At 57.5% G+C, this 26,933-nt stretch overlaps 1 protein-coding gene across 3 annotated transcripts in view; it reads right to left on the reverse strand.

Moving 5' to 3' along the window:
* Window positions 1–2,379: 2,379 nt before the first annotated feature.
* PHKB (phosphorylase kinase regulatory subunit beta) overlaps window positions 2,380–26,933 on the reverse strand; it is a 64,821-nt gene continuing 40,267 nt past the window's right edge. For 2 of the 3 annotated variants that reach the window (XM_059668117.1, XM_059668119.1), the window contains 18 exons: window positions 26,106–26,200; window positions 20,894–20,949; window positions 20,340–20,433; window positions 19,578–19,661; window positions 18,888–18,992; window positions 17,940–18,022; window positions 17,702–17,792; window positions 16,621–16,682; window positions 16,385–16,547; window positions 16,229–16,310; window positions 14,289–14,346; window positions 12,170–12,260; window positions 9,697–9,896; window positions 7,322–7,456; window positions 6,381–6,510; window positions 5,077–5,184; window positions 3,826–3,966; window positions 2,380–3,108 (listed from right to left, as the gene is read on the reverse strand). In XM_059668117.1, the coding sequence (XP_059524100.1) occupies window positions 2,971–3,108; window positions 3,826–3,966; window positions 5,077–5,184; window positions 6,381–6,510; window positions 7,322–7,456; window positions 9,697–9,896; window positions 12,170–12,260; window positions 14,289–14,346; window positions 16,229–16,310; window positions 16,385–16,547; window positions 16,621–16,682; window positions 17,702–17,792; window positions 17,940–18,022; window positions 18,888–18,992; window positions 19,578–19,661; window positions 20,340–20,433; window positions 20,894–20,949; window positions 26,106–26,200 (1,916 nt within the window). In that variant the 3' untranslated portion in view covers window positions 2,380–2,970. Of the gene's footprint in view, window positions 3,109–3,825; window positions 3,967–5,076; window positions 5,185–6,380; window positions 6,511–7,321; window positions 7,457–9,696; window positions 9,897–12,169; window positions 12,261–13,101; window positions 13,193–14,288; window positions 14,347–16,228; window positions 16,311–16,384; window positions 16,548–16,620; window positions 16,683–17,701; window positions 17,793–17,939; window positions 18,023–18,887; window positions 18,993–19,577; window positions 19,662–20,339; window positions 20,434–20,893; window positions 20,950–26,105; window positions 26,201–26,933 lie in introns of all 3 variants that reach the window. The other variant, XM_059668118.1, reaches the window with a different exon arrangement.

The following is a 26,933-nucleotide window of genomic DNA, read 5'->3' on the forward strand; positions in this document are numbered from 1 at the left end:
GGGTCCCTGGGCGCAGAGCGGCAGGAACCCGGCTGGGATCACCCTCCGTCCAGGGAGAATGAACGGCGCTGCCCTCCCCGCACCGCGAGAACGTCCAGCTGCTGACGCGGGAGTCCTGGCTGCGCACGCCTCTCCCCACAGAAGCTGAAAATCACTTGTTATTAATTTGCGTAAAAGCTTCCAGCTCCAGAACGCGACTACAAAGCTCTTTTTGCAAAGCGAATTGGAATCCTCAGCTCTTGCTTTCGAACGACAAGCCATTCATCAGCGGTCGTCAGCAGGGAGCTGAGGATGTCTGACCCTCCATTGTCCCCGTGCGATAAACACGGCGGGGCTCAGCGCGTCTCTCCAGCTCCCCGCACACTCCCCTATGAAACCACCCACACAGCCCGTTCCGGACAAGCAGGCAGTTCCACCTCCCTTTGGGAAGATCCCCATTCGCGGTCCGTATTTATTACCCGCTCTCTTCTGTCAGTCAGCAAGCACGTATTCGGCTTCTGTGCCAGCTCGGCGCCCTAGTGGGTAGTGAGTGGAGACACCCAACCTATTTAGCCCTCACTGGGTGCCGGGCCCCCGGAGGCATACGCTCCACCTGAAAGCGGTGGCCTCACGCCAGAGCCCACGACAGTGGAGAGCGTGTTCTATGCTTGGGTGGCACTGTCTTTGGCATTCATCGACAGACCAGGGGGAGGGGGGGCGGGGGATGGGCGACTGCGTAGGAGAGAAGGGGAGGAGGTGGGTTTCAGGTAAGAGGACCATACCTGTGTCTGGATGTTTTTCTTTGTGTGTTTTTTTTTAAAGATAAGTGTTCTTTTATTTTTTAAAATATATTTTTATTGATTCCAGAGAGGAAGGGAGAGGGAGACATAGAAACATCAATAACGAGAGAGAATCACTGATCAGTGCCTCCTGCACGCCCCACACTGGGGCTCAAGCCCGAAACCGGGGCATGTGCAAAACAAAGTGGGAATGTCAGCTTCTTGCTTTTGAAGGACTAAAGCCATTCATGACCAGGAATCAAACCAGTGACTTCTTGGTTCATGGGTTGACACTCAACCATGGCCACACCAGCCGGGCCCTGTGTCTGCTTTGAGGACCACGAGTCGCCTAGATTGACTCAGAAAGGCAGACAACAGGGAGGCGCTGAAGGTTCGTATACGCGATGGAGGAGGCTGAAAGGGCGCAGGGAACTAGACTGGACTCCTGACGCTGACAAAAGATGTACAAGAGAATGCTAATACTGACCCCCGGGAGGCAACTGCAACGCGAGCCTCTGAGGTGGGAACACTAGCTTAGGAGCCAAGGAATTCGGAATCCCAGCAGGCGAACATCCTTTGTCCCTTAATGTGGGTCAGTCAGAAACAACAACAAAAAGTAAAACCAGAAAAAAATATCTTCAGTGAAATGAAATCTCTTCCATTGAGGGCAGAGTAGTGATTTCAAAAGGCGGAGAATCACTGTCCTATTGTTTGTTGTTCTGAGGATAAGAACGTGGACGGAAAAGGGTGGACTCAAAACATGTCATTTCTGCTTGGGTTCATCCTGCTCCTTTTCTCCCCGAGTCCATGTGCGGTTGGCCAGCAGGACCTGAGCTGAGCCTCCGTGACGAGGGACATCTCCAGCAAACACGACCGAGTCTGACAGGCTGCGGGCGGGCGCTGCATCCGAGGCCTCGCCCCCTCAGGCCCAGAAGACAAACGCGTCTACGTGCCAGCCCCCGTGACCCCACCTCCCGACGCTGGCTCAGCAGGGACTGGATCCGAATCGCCACTCCCGCCTGCCGTGCAGCTCACTGCACCGGGCGCACAAGTCGGGGGACCCCACGCCCGCCTCACCTGCACCTCTCCACACACGGAGCGTGCCGGGCGGGGAGTGACTGACGTTACGGAGTTCCTCCCTTCCCACTGACTTAGGGAGAAGCTCCGTGGGTCCCCGTGTGCTGTTCATAAGACGCCCCCATACCACCGAGGGCCAGGGCTGTTGCAGAGTGGGCGTGGGCTACGGGAACCCGATGTCCTCGCAAGAAAACAAATCCATGGCATTTAAGTGTTTACGTTCTGCTTGTATCAGCTTAAGGAAATGTGGCAGCTACCCAACTGAGGGATGGGAGGCACCACTGCGTCTCTCCCACCCTCTCCAGATTTAGTAAATAAAAACGGTCAGGAGCCCGTATTGGGAACATGAGAACAAAGAGTGTGCCCAGATAAAAAGATTAATTCAGAAATAAAATTCAGTAATATTTAATTTCATTTTTACTAATACAAACTAGGTAAACCACCCATACTTCTCAATAATCTTACACACGCCCTCTCTTTAGTAAGAACTCAACGAAAATGTTTCATCAGGCATATCGGTGTTTGCAATACAAATAGACAAGTCTTACACGTTTGATCAGATTTATTACTGTATTTTAGTCCAACCACTACAGGTGCGACAAATATAAAACCATCGTCACGTTTCCAAGGTAACAACTGCAGAGCGGCTCTGTATCCTACAATGTCACCAATACTACAGCTTCCGGACATCAACACGTCAGCTGGCCGACGCGTGTGACGATGCATTTGAATCCGGGCGTGACACGCCCCTGAACAGCGCTGCTCCAGCCGCGCTCGTCCCAGCGCACCGCGTGGCACATGCACTTCAGTGGCAGCAAGTGGGGAAGCGAGGATTACTTCTGATGAGCAGCTGATCACAGAACATGCAGCGGTGACCCTGCCATCGTCTACTATTCCTACTGTTCGGTAAAGGTCACGGCTAGCTGGCATGACCACGAGGACTTTCTCGCTGGCCTGACAGCCTGTCCTACCATTCGCTTGGTGGTGGCAGCAAGAGGCCCAGTCCCTGTGGGAGGCGGGCAGCGCCGCCCTAGCGGGGTCAGTGCACTCGGCAGTGGCCGCCTGGACTCCACGTCCAGGCAGAACGGAACCCGCTCCTCGAACGCGTGTCCCCAGGGCCCCCAGCGCCTCCTCACTAGCTGACCAGACACGGGTCCTCGCCACCGGGCTTGACCTCGCCGGCCAGCAGCAGGTTCATCACCACCTTGGTCAGGTAGCTGCAGGTCCCGCGCCGGCCCAGCGGGGGCGTGTTGTAAAAGGAAGTCATGTCGTCCTGGGAAGGAAAGGGAGGTGCGTTGGATTTTCTGCCTGGTGCAGGGGGACAGGCCAGCTGGCGTGCTCAGTGGTGGAGTGTTGACTTCCGCACCAGGAGGTCCTAAGGGCCCTGACGGGGTTGCGGACTCGGTCCCTAGTGCGGGGCGTGCAGGAGGCAGCCCACCCATGACTCTCTCCTCACTGATGTCTCTCTCTCCCTCTTCCTTCCGCTCTGACGGGTGACGTGAGTGCCGGCCCCGGGCGGTCATTCTCAGGGTTCCCTCCTGGAAAACGCGCCGAGAGCTAAGCCGGACATTTTCCGATTCTCCTCTCGGCTGACAGTGCTTGTTTACTTAGGCCTCCTGGCAGCTGAGCATGAATGTGACAGCCTGTAGGGGGCGCACACGGCGCCCGCAGAGCCGGGCCCACACCCCTCCCTACAGGGTGGAATCCTGCAGCCTCCTGGGGCCCGGGCTCCTCTGTAAAGCACGCTTGACCCGCTGCCTCTGTGCAGGAAATTCCCAGGTTTCTTTCTACAGAACTTCATGGCGGAATTGACTCATAATTAAATATAAAGTAGCCTGAATTCCTCAGGTAAGTCAGACCTCCTGCCCCTCCCCACCCCAAGTTCTCCCTTGTGCCATCTGGGAATCTGCCAGTTACACAGTAAGAGGTTGGGATAGTTTGAAGAATTGAGGCAGGAAAAAATCTACGAAAAGCTATTTTCTCTACTCACTTGATTTTCAACGCCCTTGAGTTGACTCTCGTCTTTCTGAAATTCCTGAAATGCTTCTTTCACCAGTTTGTCCAGGTCGACTTTGTCCTGAAACTCGAGCTCGGGGTTCCTTTCCAGGACAATGGACACGACCATCAGCAGCTGGGAGAGACGACATTGAGGCCAGGTGAGTGGCTGGGGGTGGCACAGGCTGGCGGGTTCACCCCTTCCCAGCCAGGATGGCCCTGCGGTCCCCCGTGCGCCCTGTACAGCGATGGGCTTAGGCTCGTTGTGGCTGGAACCTTCCGAACCTTGCAAATCAGCAGCCTGCGTCCTACTGGGAATGACAGTGCTCTTCACTGTGGGTCCCTGTAGCCACGCTGAGATGTTCAGTCGTTAAGAAAAGCTAGAGACTCGGAGATGACTGTCCCACCCTCTCTACAGCTAGTGCCCAACCCCCACCCCCCTCCCCCCGTCCCCCCACCCCCCCTCCCCCCGTGTCTGAACTCTCCTGGCCGCTGGGCAGTAATCCTTGTCGGCCAGACACCAACATCAGCGTCTGCGGGAGCTCCCAGAGGACATGGGAGGCAACAAAGCCAGAGGCGGCGGGTAAGTCCGTGGAGACTGTGGATGGAGGCTCACGATCACGTGACTCAGAGCCCAGCACCCAAATGACTATATTTTTATTTTTTTACAGAGAGGAAGGGAGATGGATAGAGAGTTAGAAACATCGATGAGACAGAAACATCGATCAGCTGCCTCCTGCACACCCCCTGCTGGGGATGTGCCCGCAACCAAGGTACATGCCCTTGACTGGAATCGAACCTGGGACCCTTCAGTCCACAGGCCGACACTCTATCCACTGAGCCACACCGGTTAGGGCCCAAATGAGTATAAATCTGTGACCCCACAGCAGTTTCTCCGGGGATTGTCATGTTGTTAAAAATGCACTCTCTCTCGCCCTTCCTCTCTGAAATGAATAAAAACATATTTTAAAAAACAGAAAAGGTGCTCGCTGTCTATGATGCACTGGCTGTTGAGGGCCAGAGTGCGCTGACAAAGCTGGACATCCTTCTGCCCAAGGACGCAGGACGTGGGAATTGTTCCTATGCCTCGGCTCGGGTCAGAGGTCAGGGCTCTGTCCTCTTCAGGACCCAGTGGGGGGCGGGGGGCGGGCCAGGCAGGTGGGAAGCTCTGGTCTCCTGGCCCATCTCCGCCCGGTTTTCAGGGAGAAAGAGAAAGCGCCCGCCAGCAGGCCACGCGCCCACGCACCTCCACGATGATCTGCCTGTACTTGGGCTGGTCGATGTTGCCCAGCATGTCTTCCACGAGGAGCGAGAAGTTCATCTCGTACATGGTCATGTCCGACAGGGTCGGTTGCTGGAACAGAGAGCCCAGCGTCACCGCTGCGTGGGGGGCACCTGGCTCCACCACGAGGAGCTCCACTCGCTCCCCAAGAACCCCTTTTGGTCTCTACAAACCCGAGAGCCTCCCAGCTCTAGGGCTCGATCTCATGTCGAACTGCGAACCCCGCCGGCGCTGTGAGAACTAACCTCCCGTTTTCAGGAGCCATCGTCGCCTCAGCGGTGTGTTTAGGGGAAGGGACTAGACTAGGAAACCATGTCGGCACACGAGGGAACAGTCAGGAGCCGAGACGGTGCGTGGAGTGCACGCCAGGCTCTGCTCAGCCGTGGGCTGAACCGCGTACAGAACATGGTGATGGGCCTTAGAACATGGAATGCGCGGCCGAAGCCGGCAGACGCTATGTCAGTCCTCGCCGTGGAGTTTACCTCGTCTCTGCGGCGAGTCCTGCCTGACCCGGCGGCGCAAAAATGCACCAAATCAGCAAGGACAGCGCTGTGTGCGGGGAAGGCAAGCCACACAAACAAGCAAAATGAAAGGGTTGTCTCTGCCCTTCACGTGTCATTTATAGAGAGGATTGCCTGTGTGCCGGGCACTTTTCACAAGCAACTGAGAGCAGGAAGTGAGCAACTGAGCAACTGAGCAACTGAGAGCTGGGCCTGGCGGAAGGGGCTCTGAGTGTGGCTCCGTGAGTGGGGGCAGGCGGAGTCCCCAGCATCCTGGGTGGCAGAGAGGGCGAGTCACACTTTCCTACTTCCCGCGAACGCCCCTCAGCCTCACCACTATGCGCATCACTCACTCCCCAGAGGGCCCGCGGGAGCGCCCCCTTTCAGGGGAAGGACAGCACACTGTCCGCCTGTGCAAGGCCCGCCCTGCATTCCGTGCGCCCGTCGGCGGGCAGCCCCACCTGCCGCTACTGCCCCATTTCTAGGCGTGCTTAAAGGGGACGGGGCGTCGCATTCGAGGGAGGAAATACGAGAAAAGTCTCCTCGTCGCACTGGACGCATTTTTCCACCTGAGTTCCTTTCCCTTTCCGGCTCGGTGCCCTCTACAGAAGCCTGGCTCTACGAGTGGCTGTTTGCTGGAAGGTTGTCCTTCCCAGCGTCACTCTCCCCCTAGGACCTGGGACACACGGAAAGGCGCTGCCATGCCGAGGGCACACGGGCCCGGCTCAGGCCCCTTCACAGCCCCTCACCAAGGCCACGCGGCGGTACCTGCGGCAGGTGCTTCCCGGCGACAATGATGCCATTGGGTGTGCGCTCCAGGATCTGCCACACGCGGTCGTAGAACCCGGCGGGCGTTCTGTTCAGAGACCCGTTGATCTGACGCCTGTTCAGCCAAGATCTGCAACCAGAGGAGAAGGCCTCAGAGCGGAGACGCCAGCGCGCCCTGGCAGGAAGCCCGGTCCAGCACGGACCAGCCCTCCGAGAGGGAAGCCATGGGAGCCGCCCACCCGCGATGCAGACTCCCGCCCGTGTTCGAGGTGACTGAATATTTCAGAGGGAAAAGCTCGCAGGAAAGGAGAAAATCACCAGCCTTTAAGAAATGTAACAGGTAGAACAGTATTCACTAGCAAGTTCCAAAGTTAAAAATCTCACCCTGTGATTACATGACTCTAATATCCAAGCAGTTTCACTTAAAAACATAGGAGCAGCTTTAATAATCATAGGAAAGCCTTTTGTTATAAAAACGTTCTTCAATTCAGTGCAATCACGAGTGTTCGCTTTGCCCTTATTCTAACCTCCGCACAAGTCAAGTCTGTGGACGGTTCAGCCTGGAGAGGTGCGCCGTCTACTTAGGGAGGCAGAGAACGGGCCGCCTGCTTCACGTTACCCACCCAGGCCTTCGTGCCAGCGCGGGGGGGGGGGGGGGGGCGCTGCAAAGGCTCAGAAAGGGGTGACGAGGGGGAGGGGGGAAGGAGGCGCTATGCTCTGCACAGAATAGTGAAAATGAAGGCGCATTCATGAACTACACCTGAAAAGTATCGATTCAAATCAGCACCGAATGGCGGCTGAAGACGGGTAGTTTGACTCGCATCTCTGCACTGTCCCTGCGACTGCGGTGTTTTACTTCTTATCAGCATCTTTGTTCACACGCGCATCAAACGTGAGTGACTGTGGACCGGGGGCCTGCGGGGGGCCAAGGGCCTCGTTACCGTCCGTTCTGCTGCGGCTGGAGAATGTCCATGAGGAGCTGTTTGACGGCGCTGGGCGACAGCTGGTACAGGTCCACGGCGGGCTGGTCCCCGGCCCGGATCTGCAGCTCGTACTCCATGGCGTGGATGATCCACCTGCGACAACACAGGGAAGAGCGGATCCATAGCCGGGACCAGTGGCCCGGGCTTCTGGCTCAGTGCCCTTCTCAGCACCGCCCACCCGGGCGGGGACGAGGCCTCTCAACTCCCTGAGCCCAGAGACCGACCCCCGTCAGGGTTACGTGACGGGATCTGACCGTGGAACGCGCGGCCTGTGCTTGCAGACGAGGTCAGGCAGTAAACGTGAAGACTGGTTAGAACTCGGGATCTTGCCAAATGAGATCCCATCCACCGGGCAGACAGGACACCACACGAACAGCTGTCACACTGCCCTTTTTTATTTATTTATTGTGTTTTTATGGATTTCAGAGAGGAAGGGAGAGAGGGATAGAAACATCAGTGATGAGAGAGTCATGGACCGGCTGCCTCCTGCACGCCCCCCACTGGGTATGGAGCCGCAACCTGGGCCTGTGCCCTGACCCGGAATCAAACCCTGACCTCCTGGTTCATGGTCGATGCTCAACCCCTGAGCCACGCCGGCCGGGGCTGAGAAGCTTTTCTAAGTGTGTTTACAGTTTATCTCATTTTGTTCACTTACTGTATCCTGAGGAAAGAAGTGAGATAAACTAGGTTTGCAAACCAAGGAAGAGTCTGGAAAGAACAGCGCCCGAGGGCAGCAGCTGCACACACCGTTAGGGAGAGGCAGGGAATGAACTTCGCCAGCGGGCCCCGTGCGTTACCCGGGAGCCACGCCCAGGACAGCGCCCATCACCCGGGGGGGGGGGTTTCCAGTGGCGGGTTCCTACACCCAAGTGCCATGACTTCCTGTTGATACGCGTCCCAGAAAGCCAGCCCCCACGCTGTCGCAGGTGTGGAGAGGAAAGCATGGGGGGAAGGACCCGAAGGTTCGAGTCCTTCTTTCTGCCACGGCTGGTTTCAGAGCAACGGGGTGCGTCCTCCCGGGTGGTCCTAGTTCTCTCGGGGGAAGGGACGGTCAGAAGACGGTCACCCTCCCCAGCCGGCCGGGGACATGGACCCGGCGTACGGCCCTTCCTGTCCGAAGACCCTGACGAGCAGCTGGGAAAGCGGCAGATGCGCTCGGCTGACAGCTCCGCCTTCCCAAGGCTCGGGTTTGACTGGGGGACAAGGACGCCCGGGCACGTGGAGGGGGCGGGAGGGGACCCCCTCCCGGACGGGCCTGGGATGAGCTTTTCCTCCCTAACATTCTCGCAGGAGACTGGGAGCACGCTGTGTGCACCGGCAAGTTCCTTTCCCACGGGCCCCGTCAAGCAGGGGAACGTGAGTGCATGGAACCGGACGCCACTCTAAACCAGGAAGGCTGGCACTTTCCGAACAGAGGAAGGGCCATCAGAACGCACCGATTCTCCCGGAGGCGCGGCTCAGTGGTTGAGCGTCAACCTGGGAACCAGGAGGTCACGCTTCGATTCCCGGTCAGGGCACAGGCCCGGGTTGGGTGTTCACCCCCCAGTGTGGGGCATGCAGGAGGCAGCCGATGCATGATTCTCTCTCATCATTGATGTTTCTATCTCTCTCTCCCTCTTCCTTTCTCTCTGAAATCAATAAAAATATATTTTTTTAAATGTACTGATTCATAATAAGAAACCATTTTTAATAACCACTCTGAAGCTATTTTGAGATGCTAAGAAGAATTCGCCCAGGTTGCTATTAAGCGAATGGGCGTGTGCACGCCCCACACCAAGCCATCCCATAGGGGGCGGCGGGCTGCGAGGGGACCGGTGCCCGATCCAGACGGGCACAGGGAGGGTGGTCTCCCTCCTTCTCTCGCATTGAATGTCAAGGCCTGTGAGGGCATCAGCCACGCTAATGACCTCAGAGCCGTGTCCTCCCCTCCTCCCTGGGCTGTGTGGTCACAGCGGTAGCGGGGCATCGGGAGGGGCCGTGCCCGGACCGTCACTGTGTGGAGGGTGTACAGGCAGGTGAGCGGGGTGACGCAGGCTGACAGCACATCCTCGGGGCTCTCCCCGGCGCTGGCTGACAGGCCCGGCACAGAGAGCCCGCCTCGCAGGCCTTACAGTAATGGGCCTGTCAGCGCTTGATCGACCTCAACATGAGAGCCGAGCGCAAATCAATACCCGACAGCAAATCAAATCCTTACCCGACCAGCATCCGTCCGGCGAGCGGGTTCGCTGCTGGCCGGGGCCTGATGGCAGCCTCGGCCAAGGACCCGCCCCGGGGGCTGACCTTGGAGAGAGGAGGGCGGCGATGGAGGCCGGGGGCGCGGCGGCGCGACTCACCCCACGCGGATCTTGAGCATGCCGCTGAACAGCTCGGGGCTGTTGGCGATGGCCCAGCCCACGTGGATGACCAGCTCCTGCTGGATGACGGCTGCCCGCTCGTCGTGGGTGTTGCACGTGTAGATGATGTCCTTGATCACCCGCGGGGACAGCGGGTTGGAGATCACCTCCTCCTCGTGCCCGAAGGCGCCCAGCGTGACCTGGCAGAGGCGGAGCCGGTGAGCCATCTGCTAGCTGCCGAGCGACCAGGAACACCCAGGCTCCGCGAGGGCAGGCTGCAGGGCTCGCGCAGCCGGGGGCGGGGTGGCTGCTCCTGCCTTGATGAAAGTGGCTTTGAAAGCATGAGTCCCCCCGGGCCCGGGTGCATCTGGACAGAAAGCGGAGGGCAGGCGGGCGGGGGGGGGGGGGGGGCCAGGGCGGGAGGAATATAAATGACTGTTAAGATGGGACTGCTCCGAAGGACTGGAGCCCAGCAGGGCCCCGGAGGAACCAGAGCGCACTGAGCGGCGTCTTTCCGCACAGTCCACACACGTAGCGTCTGAGGGATGTCCTCCCTTCTCTCCCAGTTCCCGTGGGACTTTTTAACGACACTGTCGCCCTTTCAAGGGTCAGGGGAGGTCGCCCAGTGAATTCTAAATACTGGCTGCTCTCTCACCCACAGAGGCCTCCCCACGGCCTCCCACAGGCGGAAACAAGAAAGCACAGAGGGTGGTGACGAACACTCAAAGCAGGGAGTACTGCTGAGCAGGGCCCTGTGTCTGCAGGGGTGAGGGGAGAGCACAGCAGGGCCCTGGGTCTGCAGGGGTGAGGGGAGAGCACAGCAGGGGCTGTGTCTGCAGGGGTGAGGGGAGAGCACAGCAGGGGCTGTGTCTGCAGGGGTGAGGGGAGAGCACAGCAGGGCCCTGGGTCTGCAGGGGTGAGGGGAGACAGCAGAGCATGGGGCCTTTTGCCCCAGTTTTGTGGTGGATAGAAACTGAGAACTTCTGGTTTGTTGCATCTCGAGTGGTACTGACCAGTCCAGGTGCGATACGTTTACTAAGATGCCAGCGAGTAAAGAAAACACACAGAAGGCACACGGGGGCCTCCAGAGGCAATGAAAACTGAACCCCAATCCATGCCAGCGACCTCAACGTTCTCCAAAACCTTCTCAGATGCGGAGAGATTAACTCTGCTCCCAGGTAAGGACAGGGAGAAGCTTCCCGGCCGTGCACACCCTTCGGGGCGCTGGCGGGCGCCACCCGGGCTGGCGCTGCGGCGAGGACGGTGGGCGCGCTGCCCTGGCCCTGCCTGTGTGCCCGGCAGAGGGGATGGAAGTTCTACCTCTCAGCAACGTGAGAAAGCGAAAGAGTAACATGAGAAAGGTGACCCAACTTCTCTTCAGGCATTTCCTTACTGTGATCTTTCTTAAATTGATTTTATAGAGAGAGAAAGGAGAGGGAGAGAGAACCGTCGATGGGAGAGAGACACATGGACCAGCTGCCTCCCGTACGCGCCTGACTGCGATCAAACCCACAACCCGGCATGTGCCGACCAGGAACCGAACCCACAGCTTTTCTGGTGCCTGAGACGATGCTCAACCAGCCGAGCACCGGTCCGGCTGCAGGCACTTTGTTACTGTTAGTAACGTTACAGGATAAATCACTAACTCGCTCTCGTGCTTCAGAGCTGCCATGGGGGGGGGGGGGGGGGAATCACGTCAGTTATGAGGAGCTGAGCCTGCGTACGAGCAGCCGGTTGATTTCATTGAAGAGTTAAAGCCCTTCCTAACTTTAAAGCCACCGGGGCCCCGGTTAACTTCCAGGAAACGACAGTAAAGCACAATATTCCCCAAGAAGAGAAAGAAGCAAACAGGCGTTCACTCCGCCGGGCAGTCAGAGCGCAGGAGCACGGCCAGAAGCTGAGCAGCTGCCCCTCCTAAGCGCACGCCCGCGCCATGCAGCCACGGCACCAGCGCCCATGCGCCGGCCCAGGCGGGCACACCGCACAGTGCACAGCCCTGCGAGCCGCGGTGAGCGCCATGCTTCAGTGAACTGGGGTCCAGAGCCTGGAGCGTCACCGGCCCGCCAGGAGGACCCAGAGCAGATCTAACCAGAGCTGGCAGGGGGGAGAGTGGACAGGAGCTGGGGGGGGGGGGCGCCCCGAGGGCACAGGGCCTGGGAGTCAGTATACCCCGAGGGGAGAGAATCGCACGTGAGGGGAGGGAGGCCTGCGCTGTGCACCCGTCTGCCCACCTGTCCTGCCCTGCGCTAGGCCTGCCTGCAGCAGTGCCCCGTGTTCTGTGTCGGCGGCGGCCCTGACCTCGAGTTCCTGCGGGGCAGCAGGAGCCGAGGCGACTGCCTTTGGTGCCGGCCTCTCTGAGGGAGATGCTGGGGAAGACCCCTGTGCACGCACCTGAGGTTCTGACAACGCGGCTACGAAGGCCTAGGACCCGAGGGCGCCAGATTTGAAAGCAGGGTCCCCCCAGGACACTTACCTGCTTGCCCTGCACTAACACATTAGTAATGGACGGGGCCAGGCTGTCCACTACTTTACTTAAAAGGCTCGCTGCGTGGCGCACCACCGACCTGGGGGCGAGAAGAGAGCAGCCAGAGGGTCACAAGCTGATGACGCAGACCTACGCACAGCCAGGGCCTCGCCATGGCCTGCGGGGCCCCGCGAGGGGGACGCAGACCTATGCACAGCCAGGGCCTCGCCGTGGCCTGCGGAGACACTGAGCCCACAATCCTGGGCCCAGCTGCTGTCATCGGTCCCATTATCATCTTAACCAGGAGGACAGGGAGCCTGGCAGGCCTGGGGGTGGGGGGCGGAGAGGGATTCGGTGGGAGCCCTGACTGCACAGAAAGGCTGGCTGATGTCTAACCCTGTCCATCATTTGTCCCTGGTACAAACCGTGTGTCCTTCGGGGCCTCGGACCGGAATGCCTGGCTTCCGGGACTCGCGGAGTGCTGGGTGTAGGAAGCGTTACAAGGAAAGACCGGCATTTTTCTTAGCTGAAGCCAGAATGTGGGAGGAAGGAATTCACGCTGCTATTTTTACATTTCTGCAAAAGTCTTAGCCTTCGGAGAACAGATTGTTTTTAAAGCTCAGCACATGCAATTTGTTTCTCCCTCAAAAGTGAAAATTCATGTGGAATTTTTAGATGAAAAAAAGTAAAATAGAGGTTTAAAACGGTTTTCTTGAAGTTCGGGGTATTGGTGAGAGCTGGCCTATAAAGGCAGGCCCATGCCTTGACCTCAGCGCGGAGGGAATGGTAAAAGCGAAGTCAGTAACTGATCAGTCAGCGCGACAGACTCCCCTGCGTTTAGAAAAGCTGTCACCCACACACTCGCCCAGCGGGGAGGCTCCACCCTCAGAGGCAAGGAAGCCCACACGCCAGGCAGCCGTGGCCCCACGCCGTGCGTGTACCTGCTTCCCATGGACCAGGATGGTGGTAACGTGCGGGGCTATGGAGGAGGAGAATTTCTGGGTAAATGCAGCCCCGGAGCGAACCGCCAACCTGGGTGTGTCAGTGCGGAGCCATAAAAGGGAAAATACAGTCAATACAACTTCCGGGAGCCTGTTCTTTTCAACAGAACAGTCGGCACCGTCAGCGTCTGCTGGCCAATGGCCTATCTAAGATGCCAGGGTAACATTTACCTAAAAGCCAAGTGACACATTTATCTAAAAGGCAAGTGAAGCAAAACCGGGCCTGCTTAGCCGAAGGGAGATCATGGCCACTCGGGCCCTCACCGGCTGTCAGGCAGCACCTCTGAGCTCGCACGCTGCCCGTGCTGAGGGTCTACAGTGAGAAACGGGGTCCCCCCAGGTTACGGCACTATTTCTCCCGGGCGGGAAGGGCATGTCTGTGAGCATCACAGAGCTGGAAGGCTGCCAAGAGACTGGCTTATCAATACTCTGGTTTCAGAGATTCGAAAGCCAAGGCTCACTCGGGTGAAGGGAGTTTCTTACATATCTTGAGACTTTTTTCCCCCCAAATGAGAAAATAATGGGTCACGTAAAAAATATATATGTATACTCTTACTTTCAAAATGTTAGATTCTGCCAGTAATGCTGTTAGAATTGCTTCAAAATGCAGAGAGCCGTGCGTTTAGGCCAACTGCCCTGCTGTGAATTTAAACTGTTTTATTTCGACTTACCTCATTTTTGTTTCAACCCCTGGGAAGAGACTACCGCTGCAGAACACATTAGTCATTTTCCACGAAGCCACTGCGGGCCCTGGGAGCTATTCCGTCTAAGTGGTGAGAACTGCCTGCTCAGGGGATGACTGGTGCCGGTGCTGACATGAGCCTCTCCCCCCGCAGCCTCCGCGGCAGCGGGCAGGGCTCCTGACACAGAGCAGAGCCGGAAGCACTGCTGGGCTCCAGGGGGCAAGGTCAAGCACAGGCCACCCGTGCACACCCCCAGGTGCTGCTCCTGGGGAGTCTCTCTCCCAGGCACTTTAATCTCGGGGAGTGTGGCAGGCACGGTGCTGCCCGCAGAGTTGGACAGTGGAAATCAGGGGGACAGCATCTTGGAGACCAGCCCATCATCTTCAGGCCCTTCACTCGGACAACACACAGAACAAACACCAGGACAAGGACACTCATACGAACCAGAGCTTCTTGCTGCCAGCTTTCCTATAGACTCTCTCGATGTGATCGGACACGGTACCTGGACATCGGGGAAGAGAGTGCGTCACATTTATTCTCCGCTTCAAAGCCCCTCGCATTTCCATTTTGTTTTGTTCCACGAGCACTGGTACGCCCACACCCGTAATGTCCCGCACTGCCTGACACAGGTAACATGCAGCCCAAATACACAGTGTGGTCCTGCCCTTGCTGCTACTTTGTCTGAGCAGGTGATTTAGTGAGGACTGGATGTCTCGATTTCTTTCTTAATTACTATGCAATCTCTAAGTTTTAAACACATAAAAGTGTTATTTTAATTCACTGCAGAAAATAAAACACAGAACATAGCCAATTGAGCAAATGCTGTAGACTCTGCATATGTAGGATCTCCCCCCAAAATGTATACATATATATTTTTGATAGCTCAATTGATATTGTTTTCTTTTCTGATTTAACCCATTGGAATGAATAATTATTCAAAGTGTGTATACATTTTGGGGGGACACCCTGTATACGATTCTTCACTTACTTGTTCGGCAAAACTACGGAGGCGTATGGGCTGCTGCTCACACCCACGCCACGCCCGGCGCGCTCTGGCGCCAGTCCCCACGTGGCCGGGCCTCATGTCGGCTTTGCCAATGAATTAACCACGTGAGGAGACCGAGCACCAAGAGGAACGGGGTGAAGAGTAGGGTCGTCACTTTACCCTGAACCTACTTCTCTAGCTCTATAGCCAATTGGATAAAATCGCATTCAGATTCCATACATGCTCATGATTTTCACTCTATCGTAAGGTTTTACAGATTTAAACCGTCTCAGTATCTAAGTGAAAGATGAGTATTACTCCCAAGTTTACAAAAAATGGCTTAAGAAATGATTCCCTCAGCATGCTCGTGATAAACTATTTACATAAATATTATTCTGTTTTAAAGCACTACTAAATACCCATCCTGGAGTCCAGGCTCCTAATGAAATCCTTGCTTTTATGAAATCCTATTGTTTTAGAGTGTAAATTTCAGTGAATATCCTCAATGTAATTGGGATTCTGCTTATACTTATAGCTTCGATACTAATTAGAAATGAGGGATTCTGTTTGAAATTTGCCTAAAGTTCTTCTGCCTTTAATTAGTTAAGAAAATTAGGAGTATTTAATTCGCATGTATAATACTCAAGGTTAGCTCTTAGCTACAATAATGCAAAAACGAATTGCCTTATGTGAATAAGCGATTATGTTTAGTTCGCTACCAAAACTATAAATCTTATTAATTACACCGATGCTTAAAATTCTGACTCAATTTCCAGGTCCAACCAAACCAACATGTCCCAGATGAGCCCAAAAGGTTGAGTAGCTGGACAACACCCACGTGAAGTGTACCCTGCATTGTTCTCTATTGGAAAATGCCCGATGGAGAGCTCAGGGGCTCTTGAGAGCCGCGACTCAACGCACAACCTCGGGTCCAGGGGTAACGGGTTCCCCGTGAACGCAGAGTAGCGGACACCACGGAAGGGGCTGATTTCTGTTCATCTTTAGAGCACACCCCCGTCCTGTGCCGGTTCCGCCCATGTGGCTGCTGCGGACCACAGGGCGGCTAGTGTTTATAGCTACAACAATTCAATGTTGTTCTTGAAAACGGACAGAAAATAAAACTGGAAAGAGACACTGTCCCGGAGCAACCAGGTTAAGAGTCCCAGCAGAACCCCGGCTCCAACGCCGTTCAGACCATCAGAGAAACACCCGCATCCCTGAGCCACGAGGAGCTCACACCTCCCCCGCCGGGCCACGTGGCGGGCAGGAGCATTTCCCACGTAAATGTTTAAAGAGTTCAAGGGAGTCACTGGTGAGCCTGGTGGGCACCGGCCACGCGTGTTCGGCAGAAGCTCGCGGCAGCACGGCCACTGCTGGAAACGTCCCCGCCCGCCCCTACCTTCCTTTGTGATGAAGGTGGGGCCTTCCCTCTTGAGCAGGATGCCCAGCAGGATGACTTGGCTGGCCAGGCCGCTGCAGTCCTGGGAACACAGATCACGGGGGTGACGGGGGGCCACAGGCCTCACTCCGGGCCCCCGGGAAGGGCCCGCCTCACCTCCAGCTTCTGCAGAATGTCCTGGGTGGGTCGGGCCCTCCACTCGGCGAGGCTGACGTCGGGCTGCAGTTCCTGCTCGGTGGCCTGGGAGGCGCTGCTCTGCCGTTTGACTTTGGAATGCTTGGGGAGCTCTAGTTCCTCGAAACTCTTAAATTCGGGAACCCTAGACCCCAACAGAGAACGGTCCGACTCCTGCCCCCGCCACGGGCCCGGAGACGCACCCACCCGGGACTCACTCCTCCGTGTCGCTGATGCGCAGGAAGTCCAGCTGCTCCACCACCGCGCCCGATATCAGCGTCTGGAGGGCGGGAAGGCGCGCGCGGGTGAGTCCAAGCCCAGCTCTGTGTCCCGCGCGCACGCCTGGCTGTCCCCATGTCACTCTTCAGGTGGGTTTGCCTAACATGGTATCAACCCTGAAGCCATTTCTTACGTGGGCGTTCTAAAAGCAGAAGGGTTTGCCCATCTCACACACACACACACACACACACGCACGCACGCACGCACGCATGCACACACACACACAGCCCAGACACCGAGCTGCGGCCCACGAGTCAGAGTGAATAAGGACAGCAACCCGACACCAACTGTACTTCTCTCTGCGCTCAGAGCAGTCATCATTTTCAAGCTGAGATAAAATTCGTTGCCTATTAAAATGCTAAAAAATAATTTGAAATCAAAGAAAACACAAAATGCTGAAATGGCCTGGGCAGAGACGCTGTGGCTCGCTGGGTGCGCTCATGGTGGACAGCACACAGACAGAGGGCTGGGCTTCACCGGGCGAGGGGGAGGCGCTGGAGGCCCATGGGCTGGGAGAGCAGGAGGAGGGGCCGCTGTGGCCAATGGGAACTTAGGAGAGGACTGCTAGGACCCAGGGGGGATGGCGGTGGCCTGGACCAGTGTCGGGGCTGGAGATGATGGCAACGGCTAGGTTCTGAGAGGAGAGAACCGGTTTGATACTGGATTGTGATGTCGGTATAAAGAAAGAGTCAAGTATTCATTTATTCTCAAAGCTCGTAACTAACACTGAAAACATAAGAAAATTAATTTTGATTTAATGTTTTCTAGTTTTATTAGCTTGGCCACCCTTCTGTACTAATAGCCCGTAAAGGGAATGTTTAATTGGAGTCAATAGGCAAGTGGGCTGGGGAGGGTCAGGGGGACAGGATGGCCGCGGGCACAGGAGACGGCGGGAATAACGCCCCGAGACCAGCGCCTCCCACAGCACGCACGTGGAGAAACACCTGCGCCCTCATGGGACTAACTGTCTCACTAAATGAGGTGCGAGCTCAGCCTTGGTACCGGAGGAACACCAGCTACCTGCAGGCGGTCCACGTGCACCTTCACGCCCCCGACCACGCCCTTCTTGAAGGCCGCCAGCATGTCCAAGATGGGGTTGAACCGGCTGCCCCTAGAGATAGAAGCAGGCAAGCAAGACACGCACGTGAACGCAGGATGAGAAACGGACCACCTCCCACCGAGTGCCCTTCACACCTGCCCGAGCCGCCAGCCCGAGGGGCACGGGGAGCACGGGCGGCACCTCCCTGCGCCCACCCACCTGATGTTGTCTTCCCGGACGAGCACGAGGAAGAGGGGCCGCCCGTGCATCTTCCAGTACTGCCGGATGAACTGCAGCGCGTTCTGTGGGGACAGCGGGGCGGGGTGGCACCTGGCTGAGCCGGCAAAGCCCTCCATGCCCAGGTCACTCCCAGGGCACCCTGGCGTGAGCAGACGACCAGGGCAGAAGTCCAGCACCTACACGCACACGGCAGGGCACGCACAGGCTGCCGGAACCACCCTGCCTTCATACTTTGTTCTCTAAGAGAACAGACGCACGGACGAAGGATGCTTTTGTTTTGGCGTGTGGCCTGATAAGCAGTCAAGGACGGCCCCAGGGGGAGGCAGGCTCATGCTCACCTCCACCCGTGAGCGTGTGAGACGGGAGGCGGAGAGACTGGACTGAACCCCATGGGCCTCCCGCCATGGGGAGGTTCTCCTCCGACTCAGTGTCTCCGTGCCCATCCCCCTCAGGGCCAGGCAGCGCTCATGCGGTGGCTGCTCTGTGCTTCACGCACTCGCGCCTCTGACCCCCAGCAGCTCGCTTACTCCACCACGATGATGAGCAAACAGGGACGCGAGGAGTGAGGTGCCTGGCCCCAGGTCACGCGACCGGGAAAGGTGGGGCCAACGTTTTACAAGGGCCGCCTGGCCCCAGACACCATGGCCCTCCGCAGTGGAAACGGAAAAGGGAGGAGGCTTAGCTAACGGGGCTACGAGTTGGCTGAGGTCTTCCTTGACATTCTTCGTAATGAATGGCTTCTGCCTCAGCTTTTGTTCCAGAGGAGATGACCCGCGGGCGCCAGAGGACCGCAGTGTCCGAGCAGCCACGCAAGCTTAAGCAGAGCAGACCCTGTCACCTGACCGCCCGTGTGACGGGTCGGAGCCAGGACCTATGAGGGAACTGGCCGAACAGCCCTGCCTGTGGTGAGGGAGTGCTCCCGGCTACCTTTATGTCATCTATCAGCAGCAGCACGTCCTGCGACATGTAGAAGTCACTCAGGTCGAAGATGATGGGGTAGCACACCACAGTCTTCCCCAGAATGCGGTAAATCTGCCGGGAGAAGTTCAAATAAACACAGAGTCCTGAAAAAATGGCTACTGATGTCCGATTCTGAGGAGGCAAATAACAGACTCATAAAAAATACGTAACATGAAGGAGTTTTAAAGCCCCTGACTGACTGGGGGTGTGAGTAAGCACATGACCGTCCCTCCACCACGACGGAGAGCCCCTCAGCAGCCACCACCATCCGCTACCTCAGGGCACTCAGAGGTAACGGAGCGGGCGCTCATTCCCGCCCAGAGGCTTCTGTGATGTCACACAACTCCAACCAGGAGACTGGCTGTAAAAAATCATGGCTCAGGCCCGACCGGTGTGGCTCGGAGGTTGGGCATCGACCTATGACTCAGCAGGTCATGGTTCCATTCCCGGTCAGGGCACAGGCCCGGGTTGCAGGTTCGATCCCCAGTGGGGGGCGTGCAGGAGGCAGCCGATCAGTGGTCCGCTCGTCACTGATGTTTCCCTCTCTCCCTCTCCCCTCCTCTCTGAAACCCGTAACAATATAATTTAAAAGACGACCCCAGGGAGGAGCCCAAGTGCAGCGCTCCCCCCCGCCCCCCCCCCCCCCGAGCCGCGCACCTTGGAAGTGCCGAGGCAGCCGATGGGCCTGTCCGGCCGCCCCGAGAGCCCCAGCTTCTCGTTGACACCCAGGTGGAAGTAGGCCTGTAAGACACACGTGTTAACAGAGTCTGGCGCGGAGCGTGCTTTCCCCCCTGCCCCCGCCCCACCCCCGCCATTTCCTGCTCCTTTTCTTCTCTCTCCAGAGAAAAAGCGGGGGAGACCTTATCCCATGGGCTTGAGGCACACAAGCCGGCCGACGGCGGCCACTGGACTCTGGGCCCCGAGATGTGAGAGCCAGACGGTCAGAGTCAGCTTCCGGCTCTGCCGATGCACAAGGGAACGAGACAGAGGCCCCGGGCCCACCAGGGAGAGCTAGTTAACGTCAGAGCACAGGCCACAGGCGCCCTCCTCCTCCCAGCACTTCTCACCCAAGCGGGAGTGTCCTACTGATTTTATTTTAAAGTTTAAGCCAAATGCTACAACTACACGGCCCCGCCGGCTCCCACCACCCCTTGGGCAACGCTGGTGCATGTTAAAGGGGCGGGAGTTATGCTGTGACCCCTAAACCACCAGCAGCAGCAGGACAGCGCCCTAACGCCATAGATGCACGCACGCCACACACATCAGTGTGCAGACGTGGACTTGGATGGTGCATAGATGACATCTGTGCGCTGCCTGTGCGTTCATCTCCATCGCAGTGCTGATGTGACTGAAGGGACCAGGTCTGCAGAAGTCAGGCAAAGGGGGCTCCCAGGGCGACGGTGGGGAGCCAGCACCCACCTTCACCAGCTCCTGCTGCGCCCAGATCTGAATGGGCTCCACCTGCTGAGGCGTCTGCGTCTGGATCCCGTACGTGTTGAGGAAAACCTGGAGGCTGAAGGGCCAGGCAGAGGGGCCTTGGGGACAGCAGGGAGCAGCGCGGAACCCACGGGCAGAGGCCGGGCTCGGGGCAGCTGTACTGGTCAGCGGAGCAGCGCGCCGTCTGCCCTGGGGCCCCGGGGCCCGGGGGCCTCACGTTACACCAGGTGGGAGCTCTGGGGACGGGCCAACGGGGGGCGGGGGGCAGGCACAGGATTGGGGGATCCCCCTAATCTGTGTGCTCGTGTTTCAATGCTGCACCCCAGGCCACATTGGCGCTGGTCACAGTGGTTAACACTCCCGTCACTAACACTGACGAGAACGTGGTCCTGCACTTACAGGGGCGCGCACGCCGTCCTAAACCCTGCCAGGGGCCTGCACGGAGCCTCTGCTTCAACATCGGGAGAGGAAAGCGAGCGCCCCCCCCCCCCCCCCGCAGGCTCCCCACAGCGCACGCCTCCCTCCACGCTCCATACCGCTGGCTCTCTGCGATGAGCGCCACGTGGACCACCAGGTCGTTCTCCAGGGGGCCCTGCCACACAGAAAGGGGGCGCGACTGAGAAGATCCGGTCACCGCGGCAGTGGGCGCCTGGGCTGCGTTAACGTCTCCGGGTTCACTGAGAGGACGGCATGAGCTGCCTGCATGGCCGCCCCTCCCGCTCTCGCTGCGCCCTGGTCCCTCTGACAGGCGGGAGCCATCAAGCTCACCGCCCAGGAGGTGAGCCGTAGGGCTCTCTGGAATGAGGCCTAAGAGTAGTTTGGGGACGGAGAGCCATTTCCCATCACTTCCCTCTGCGGGCAGAGGAGGAGCTAAAACTGAAAACCCAACGTTCGTATTCTCTGTGAGACAGTGACTGGGAGTGAAGTTACTCGTTTGACATCTTAACGCGCGCACGGCTCCTCCCGGGCCTGTTAGCAACTTGCCTCCGCACCTCATGCATCCAAGAGCCGTGCTCTGAGGTGTGGCTCCCACATGGGGGGCCGGCCCGCTGGCTGCAGTCAGCACCGTGTCCCCGCACAAGCTGGGGCTCAGTGGCTCCCCTCGGGGCCAGCGCTGGGCACGTGCTTCTGTTTCGGGTGACGGAGACGGGCTCTGGCCATCTGATGCCCTGAGCCCTACGTGACCCGCAGGGAGGGCTCAGAAGCTCCAGGCAGCTCTGAGGACACGGGCACACACGTCTTCACATGGATGCGGCCCACTCCCGCAGCGCGCTGTCCACGGCCGACCTGCCGGGGACTGCCTCTGTGGCTCTGAGGGGGGACTGTGCGTGGCATGGAAGGCCAGGAGCACAGAATGTGCACATCAGCAGCGAAACCCATGCGGCCAAAGGCACAACCCCCAGGATCGCAGTGACAATGCCATTTCGGGCGGACTTCCGCGTGATTAAATGAACATATGATGTAACAGCCCAACAAAAATAAATATGTATTACAAATGCTATAAATTCTATTTCTTTCTTTTTCTTTTTAATCCTCACCCAGGGATATTTTTTCCATTGATTCTTGGGGAGAGTGGAAGAGAGAGGGAAAGACAGAGAGAAACATCGATGTGAGAGAAGCACGTCGATTGGTTGCCTCCTGCAGGAGCCCTGACCAGGGCCCCAGTGGGGAGGAGCCCACAACCAAGGTACGTGCCCTTGACCGGAATCGAACCCAGGACCCTTCGGTCCGCAGGCTGACACTCTATCCACTGAGCCAAACCGGCCAGGGCTATAAATTCTATTTCTATTCAATAAAAACCTTAACAGTTCATGTTACTCCAAAGGGCGAGGAAGTAAGTGAATTATTCAGAGGCCCATCGAGATTTCTAACGAGAAATCAAAACACGGAGCCCCATTTCTCTCGGTGAAGCCTGTGTTTGCATCAGAAGGAGGGTGGGCTCCGACGGGGGTCCCTGAGCCTGCGGGAGTGAGGGCTCCTGCCCAGGGGCGAGGAGGGCGCGGGCTGGCAGGCAGCCCCGGGCGTCCCAGGAGGGCACTGCAGCTCCCGGCCGCGGCCTGGTGTTTCCTCTGGACTCGCAGGCCTGCTTGGTCCCTGTTCTCTCCCTCTGCCTGGCAGACGGGCACCAGCTCTGAGGTGCCCACGCCCAAGGCACCACGTGAGCAGCGGCTGGGGGCTGCAGGGGCTGAAGGACTCCCACGGCAAACCCAGCAGCTCAGCAGGCCCCCTTCACAAACCACCGGCCTGCTGAGGGTCGGCCTCAGCCCCGCCCGGAGCCCTTCGCCCACGTCCCCCACAGGAGGAACTCGGCGCCCACGAGGTAAATATGCACGCGACTTACCGATCGATGCTGGCTTCCATCCGGCTCTGGAAATAAGCTCTGACGATTAAAAAGCATCCCTCTCCTACCTGCCTCCCCCCAGACCCGCAGAGCAGCTCAATCCGCTCTAATTGGCCTATTAAACGCAATTCGCAGGCTCAACGCTGGGGTGTTGCAAAATGATGACCGGGAACCCAAACTGCCTCGGGGAGCTTCAGCACACGTGACCTGCTCCATCACGATAATTAAACCAAGACGTGAAATGCTGCTTCACTCGCCCAAAATACATGTTCTATCACGAGACAACCCAACTCCCTGCGATCTCCGGGGCCTGGGAGGGGCCCCCACAGCCCGCCTCCCCTTAGGAGGGGCCGCCCTGGGACGAGAGCACTGGCTAAGGGGGAGTTACGTGCGGACCAACGGAGAGGTCTTCTTCAGAGACTCAGGCCTTTAAACCCGTCAACAGCTTCAACGTGAGGAGAAAGGAAGCCCAGGCAAGTGGCCTCTATTTATGAGCAAGTGGACTTCCCTCAGAGGAAGGTGCCAGGCGTCAGTGGCTCGGAGGGGCCCGGAGGGGGGCGCGTGGAGGCCTGAGGCATTGGTTACGACACCAGCCACGGGCTCCGTGTGCTCCTGGGCGCTGGACCACAGCCTGGCGTCCTGCCCTCCCCCCACGGTCCAGCCTGGCCATGGAAGGCCATGGCCGTGTGAGCCGTCACTGCCCTCCCGCTGCTATTGGAGCTGCTCATCTTCATCAGCTCAGAGGCCGCTGGAATGGTGCCAGCAGTCAGCCCGTTGCTTTAAACTTCCAGGTTGACCTCCCTCCGTTCTGGAGAGTTCTGACCCGGCGTGTCCTTCCCATTGGCTCCGGGTAAACAGTGATTGACAGGAGGCTCTTCTTCCCTAAAGATGGGGATACGCCTGGGAAGCTCCTCTGTGGCTGGGGGGGGGGGGGGTCTACGCCCTCGGAGGCATCGCCTGGGAAGCCCCTCTGTGGCTGTGTGTGTGTATGTGTGTATGTGTGTGTATGTGTGTGTGTATGTGTGCGTGCGCGTGTGTATGTGTGTATGTGTATGTGTGTATGTGTATGTGTGCGTATGTGTGTGCGTGCGTATGTGTATGTGTGTGCATGTGTGTGTATGCGTGTGTGCGTGTGTGTGTGTGTGTGTGTGTGTTGGGGGGGGGGGCAGGTTCCCGGAGGCGTGTTTGCCACCTGGGCTGTGACCTGCTGTTTCATCGTAACGACCATGGGCCCTGTGCTCAGTGCTAAAGACCCCACCTTGCAGGGAAACCTGGCTCTGGGTCCCATGCACACTCTCTCTCTCTCTTTGCCAAGCGAATGAAGTGAAGTGTGTTTTTAATCCTTTAAGTAGAAATTGTCTCAAACTGGTCTAACGATGTGAGCACTGGAATGACGTGAACCAAGTAAGGCGGAGCCTCCTGCCAAGTTTCCTTAAATCGCCCAAGACTCGTGAACCTCGGAAAACCGTGAGCAGCTCTGAGACAGGAACAAAGGGCGCGGGACAAGCCCGTGCTGTCGGAGCTGCAGAGGAATCGACTGCATGGAGAGGCTGCCCCCTGACTGCGGCAAGCCCACCTCGGGAGCCCGTCTCCACCACTGAGTCCGTCGCTCCCGCACCTGGCTCCGGGCACTGTCCACGCCATCGCTCCGAGGGCGCCCGCAACCAGGTCCTGGGAGCCCACGACGGCAGTGCCCCGACTTCCACACCACCCCCAGCAACCATGTGACGATGCGCAAGCTGCAGGGCGGTGGTGGAGCCCAGGCCGGGCTGCTGTGTGGCGGGGCCTCAGGTCTGCAGACCAGCCCCCGAGTTCCGGCCAGTTCTGTGCCCATCCTCCCAGACCGCACGTCGTCAGCCTTCCTGACTGTCTGAGTCCAGCTCTCCCCACCTTCCCACCCACTCCCGCCTGTTCCTGCCTCCCCCTCGCACACCCCGCTCCTCTGCATCGCCACCCCTGCAGGTGCGCTGCGCTGTCCGGGAAGGGAGTGGAGACAGAGCCCGTCCACGCTTGAGCGAGGGGCCCAGGCTGGGAGGCGCGTCCACTGTGCACTGACACCGGCGCTCAGTGTCCTGAGAAAGCCCAGCGTTTATGTAACCGCCTCCGAACAGCTTCTGCACTATTAGCCACTCAGGTCTTTGCATGTTTTGTGGAAAATGATCAAAAGGCTCAGAGAAATAGTGTGACAGGATCTAATGGGTCTGGTTGGCTCTCCCTTACTCTCATTAAAATGCGTGTGTGTGTGTGCACCCACATGCATGGTTTTTAAGCTAAAAGGAGTGCTGCCCAGGCCAGTCTGGCTCAGTGGTTACCGTGTGGGCCAAAGGACCAAAGGGTCAGGGGTTTGATTCCCGGTCAAGGGCACAGACCTCAGTTGCAGGTTTGATCCCCCACCTCCATCCGGGCACAGGCAGGAGGCAACAATCAATCCGTTTCTCTCACATCACTGTTTCTCTCTTTTCTCTCTCCCTCTCTCTCTCCCCCCCTCCCCTTCTACTCGCTCTAGGGGGAAAAAGCCCATGGAAAGACAACGAAGGGGCCTGTACACTGTGTGAGCCTCACTCCTGTGAGAGGGCCTTGCCGCTCTAGTCAACAGCGTCCACCGGCTGCGCCCGGCCACGCAGACCCGCTCCCGTCCCGCAGGCATCTCCACAGCCCACGGCGCCTCATCTTAACAGCCCCCGTGACCGGTGCCGCTTACCACGGAGGCTTGCTCAGGCTCACAGTCAATCTTGCTGACCCTGCAAACGTTCCTTCTGTGGCCACCACGTAGTCGGCATCCACAGGAAGAACTACACAGAATGTAAAACACTCCTCCGCCCAGCACGAGAGCAGGCAGCGGAGCGACCGCCAGCCCCGCCCCTGCCCCCGCGCACCCCGCACCTTCTCAAGCCCGCGGGACACCTTCACGTCACCCTGTGAAGAGGACGTTTACCGGGAAGACATCTCGCTGGACACCTCTGGCTCACACTTCCTCCTTCACAGGCAGCCCTTCACCCCAAGTCATTTTTTAAATTCAAGTCTAGTCACCGGCCCGTGTGGCTCAGCCGGCTGCCCGCTGTCCTGTGCACCCAAAGGCTGCTGTTCAATGGCCAGTCAAGGCAGGTACAGAAGGCAACGCTCGATGTGTCTCTCTCACATCAATGTTTCTCTCTCTCTCTCTCCTCCCTGCCCTCCCTCCCTCCCTTCCTCTCTCTGAGCGTGTCCTAGGGTGAGGATTTAAAAATTAAAGTAAATAAATCAAATGAAAGAAGAGCTGACATACAGACACGTAAACCCGAACTGCCCGGAAGAGGGAGAGCCGTGCCCTCGGAAGGAGCAATAAAAGCCGCCTTTGGAACACACTTCCTCCGCCAGTTAAGCTGCCAGTGCCCTGCATGAGGCGAGCGGGAAACAGGTCCCCTTACCTGGTTGGAGAACCGCATGCTCACGTTGCGCTGGCTCTGCAGCGGGACGTAGCGCTGGATGGGATCGATGTCCTTAGGACTGATCAGCTCATCCGCTGGGGAGGGAGGAAAGGCGTCACCCAAAATGCACCTGTTCAACCCCAACACCAGCAAAACCTGACCGGCATTCACGAACACTCTACCAAGCAGAGGAAATCTTTGTGATTTTAAATTAGATGAAACTACGACATCAAAACATTAAGAAACAAAAGAAAAAATGAGATGTTGGATTTGGTCACATTATAACCTTTGTTTCTCAAAGGACACCATCAAGAAGGTCAAACTGACAGCCCACAAAAGAGGAGAATATATTTGCGAGCCATAGATCTTGTAGGGACTTGTTCCTTGAAAACATAAAGAACGCTTACAACTCAGTAATAAAAGACAAACAACCCAATTTAAAAATGGCCACTGTAGCCATAGTTATCTTAGTGTTTTGCTCACACATGTGAAAGTTAATTGAATAATATAAATAAAGACCCTACTTCTTTTTTTATATATTTTTTTATTGACTTCAGAGACTAAGGGAGAGGGAGAGAGAGACAGAACATCAATGATGAGAGAGAATCATTGATCGGCTGCCTCCTGCACACCCCCTATTGGAACTCAAGCCTGCAACCCAGACATATGCCTGACCAGGAATCGGACCACCTGGTTCATAGGTTGATGCTCAACCACTGAGCGACACTGGCCGGGCTAGGCCCTACCTCTAAAATGAGTTGGCCCTGTTTTCATTTTCACTGCAGATAAGCTATGAAAACGCGCTCACTCTTGATCTTCCGTTCTATA

The sequence above is a fragment of the Myotis daubentonii genome, chromosome 15 (assembly GCF_963259705.1).
Source record: "Myotis daubentonii chromosome 15, mMyoDau2.1, whole genome shotgun sequence".
Lineage (NCBI taxonomy): Eukaryota > Metazoa > Chordata > Mammalia > Chiroptera > Vespertilionidae > Myotis > Myotis daubentonii.